Genomic DNA, 3,350 nt, shown 5'->3' with positions numbered 1-3,350 from the left:
GGATTGAAGGCAATATCAACAGTGCGAAATGGGAGGGTCGATGTGGTGTGGAACGAAGGAGGACAAGGCGGGCGCCGCATTTTATATCGTCCCGACCTGCATCAACACGGTTTCCAAGTTTGGGCAAGTTTGCTTTTGCCCCTATCGAATGGCGGGGATTTTTGTACGGCACACTGCCGCGGAGAGTGGCTCATGCAAATGTCTTTGTGGTCGAGCACCGCCGATGAGCGCTGTGCGCTGAATGGACGGATCACGGACTGGAGGGGCCCATCTCGACCCTGTATATCTCCGAGTCAGCACCCAGGCTGCGTCTGATAATGATTGCGCGCACTTAAGAAGGGTCCATCTATGACTTCTTGATGCGGGCAATGGAATATTTTATTCGAACACATTGCTAGAAACTGGCTGACTCGACCGTCGCTTCACTGAACTTCTCCGCGCTGGCCATGATCCGGCCTCAGCATGTCTTGCACGATGAGTACCCGTTTTCCTCTCATGTCTATGGCTATTCAGCAGGAGTTACCCAAATGTAACTGTTCGGCGAAAGATGTGAAGGCTGTGTAGTGAACAAGATTGTATCGAGCTTAGCATTCGCACCCACACCGTACACGCACTTTGACGACGTGCGGCGCACGGTTATGTCAGATGCGACCGTATCACGTAGTCACGAGGGGTGTTACATTAATATTTATGAGGCGGGTAAATACACAACTTCCACTTCCAAACACGCCCGCAACTGAGAGGCTTGACCATTGTCTTCGAGGTCGATGGACGGCTATTCACGGATCCAAGATCAATCCATGCCTTCGGCATGCGGAGTAGTGGGGGCGGCGGGCGAGCGAGCATAATTTGATGGTGTTGATGGACAAGTATACTTGGGAGGAGGCGAAAAAAATGAAATGAAATGTCAATGTCCGGGAGGGCCTCTAGAGGAGGCTGAGATGTCCAGCGCGGACCCCTATGACCTGGTTAGCCTTGCAAGGATGCACAGGTCGCGAATAATCGCAGGCTGGAGTGGCTCTACATATCCGCCAGACGACAGAGAGATGTTCATGGAGCGCTTGGTAAGATTGGTAGCTGGACCAATTGAGCAAACGATGGATTACTCCGCTATCAGATTGCGTCTCATGAGAACGACGCAGCGTGCGCACCTCTTGGTGAGGCAGAAAGCTCGCGCGCAAGAGCATGTGCGCGACGTTGATTACGACGGTCCAGTAACCTGACACCCAGCCGACGATCTTTGTATGAATATCCGGGTCATTGAGATAGGGCGACCAGTCCCTCGTCGGGGATCACGCCACGCAGGATGGCCAGCAGGTCTGCAAATCCAAGCTGTCACGTTTCACAGCGTGCGCGTGGAAGGAATGACACACACCTTAGGCAAACGTCGTGCAGAGTTACGGATGCAGCACCATCTCCTGCGCATCGCCTAGGGCCCTGGGGTCCGTAAAGATAATGAGTAAGCCCATGGTGCCCACAGACCTGTCAGGAAGCGAATCTACCTCGCGCTTTCCTGTCAAGCACTGTCCGAGGGCAAGAATGTCAAGAGATCGGCATACGCATTCAGAGAGCGTGGCGAGCTCCCGCCCGAAGTTGCGCACCGCTGATATATTCACCTCGATGTTGTCGCGCGCGATGACGATGAGTTCGTCGGATGTGTACGGCGTCGAGCACTCGTGACTACGAATGCTCACTGGAGGCCGCGCGCAGGCCTTACTTTGGTACATATGGAAGCGTTGCATTCAAAAACATTTTGGAACCGGCAAATCGAGTCAGCTACCGAGCGGTGAGTGGTGGGTAGACTAATCGTGCGGACCGACAACGGGTGACGATCTAAACAAGTAGCGAGACCAGACCAGACCATGCACAGACCCTCGTGCGTGAAATTACAAGCCTGCTGGCTTAGAGAGATGTTCGCTTGTGCAGGTCGAGCGTCGTCACGAGGCCTTCGTCCGGGACCCCCGGGTCAAACGCAGCATCGCACAACCACGATCTTCAAGTTATTGAAGTCAGCTCTCATCATATATACTCGCATGTGTAGCCCTCTACTGCTTAGTATGCCGCATACTTCAACCTGCTTTCGAGCGTCGTTATTGCCGTTGGAGTTGGTGCATAGTTCAGTCCAGAAGGGCAATCGGGGTCTTGGCCTTTCAAGCGCCTCCCGTCACGTGAAACAGGACCCCGACTAACCAGACGCCACGACGCCAGGGCAAAAAATCTTCGTCCGCTTCCGACTTACCCTCAGAATTCCAGCCGCGTCTCTCTGACTCCCTCCTCCTCTATACATCTTTGCCATGGCACAACACTCGGGCACTGCGTTTTCTCTGATATTCGCAGCACAGGGAACTCTGCTAACTCAGCAGTAGACTGCTCGCTCAAGTTTGTCCGTCCGGAGGTGCGCAACGAAAATTCGATAGAAAGGGGCTAACTACTTTGCAAATTCTACGACCAATTCAAGACCATCTCTCTGTGTTATATTAAGAAGGAAACCGTGCGCTACTACAACATGATGAAGCCAAGCTGCATCCTGAAGTTCTGCGTTGTCACCGGCTGGGGCGCGACGATTGGAGGCAGCGCGATGTTGTACGGTGGGTCAGGGAGAGCGGTGACTACTTGGTTAATTGGCGGGATGTATACAGGAGTGGGCGGAGGCGGTATGACGACGAAGGCATCTTGAGCCGGCTGCACGGCCGGCGCGACGGCCACGGGCATCGGCGCAACGACCAGCGCGGCTGGCATAGAGGCAGGTGGAGCAGCAATCGCGACGGGCGCAGCTGTCGGCACGTTGACAACACTTGCCGCGTGGACTCGGTCACGGTTCTCCACATGGTAAGACGAGTGGCAGAAGGATGGGTGGACTGGGCTGGGCCTGCCGCGCTTAGGCCTGCGACTCTCCTGGTGACGCTCGTCGTCGTCGTCGTCGTCGTACTTGTTCGCAGCATGCCCCTTCCTGGACTCTTCCTCGACTTCCAGTGCTCTCTTCTTTCCCCTCTGGTTCTCAGTCACAGCTGCGTCCCGGTAGCCGCTTATGGCAAGTGGGGCTGAGACGTGGTCGGCGCGGCCCGAAGGTGCGTCGTATTGGAGGAGGTTGTTGCGAGACAAGGCGGCGCCTTGTCCGGCTGTATTCAATGCTTGTCGGTTCGACACGAACTGGCCAGCGGTGGATATCGCTGTACGAGCCCCTCGTCGAACATTATCGTCTCTGGATGCTTGGCTGCTATATTCGGCGACATGCGACGGCTGTTCAAGACTTGAGCGAGCTGTAGCTACGCAGGGAGCGTCAGTATTCATCCAAATCGAGCAGCAGATAAGCGGAACTCACCTCGGTTCTGCAGGAAAGTGGCGGCGGG

At 55.2% G+C, this 3,350-nt stretch overlaps 1 protein-coding gene across 1 annotated transcript; it reads right to left on the bottom strand.

Moving 5' to 3' along the window:
- Nucleotides 1-2,418: 2,418 nt before the first annotated feature.
- PHACADRAFT_266307 (uncharacterized protein) lies at nt 2,419-2,771 on the bottom strand. The gene has a single exon (XM_007402847.1). It carries the CDS (start codon nt 2,737-2,739, stop codon nt 2,500-2,502), a length of 240 nt encoding a protein of 79 aa, XP_007402909.1. The 5' UTR covers nt 2,740-2,771; the 3' UTR covers nt 2,419-2,499.
- Between the last annotated feature and the right edge of the window lie 579 nt (nt 2,772-3,350).

Source organism: Phanerochaete carnosa, assembly GCF_000300595.1.
Source record: "Phanerochaete carnosa HHB-10118-sp unplaced genomic scaffold PHACAscaffold_486, whole genome shotgun sequence".
In the NCBI taxonomy this organism is placed as follows: Eukaryota; Fungi; Basidiomycota; class Agaricomycetes; order Polyporales; family Phanerochaetaceae; genus Phanerochaete; species Phanerochaete carnosa.
Note: the sequence above shows the minus strand (reverse complement) of the source record. Positions and strands in the feature narration are given on the sequence as shown.

Coding starts and splice junctions, on each gene's coding strand:
- PHACADRAFT_266307 (XM_007402847.1), bottom strand. CDS start 2,739: ATGCCAGCCGCGCTGGTCGTTGCGCCGATGCCCGTGGCCGTCGCGCCG.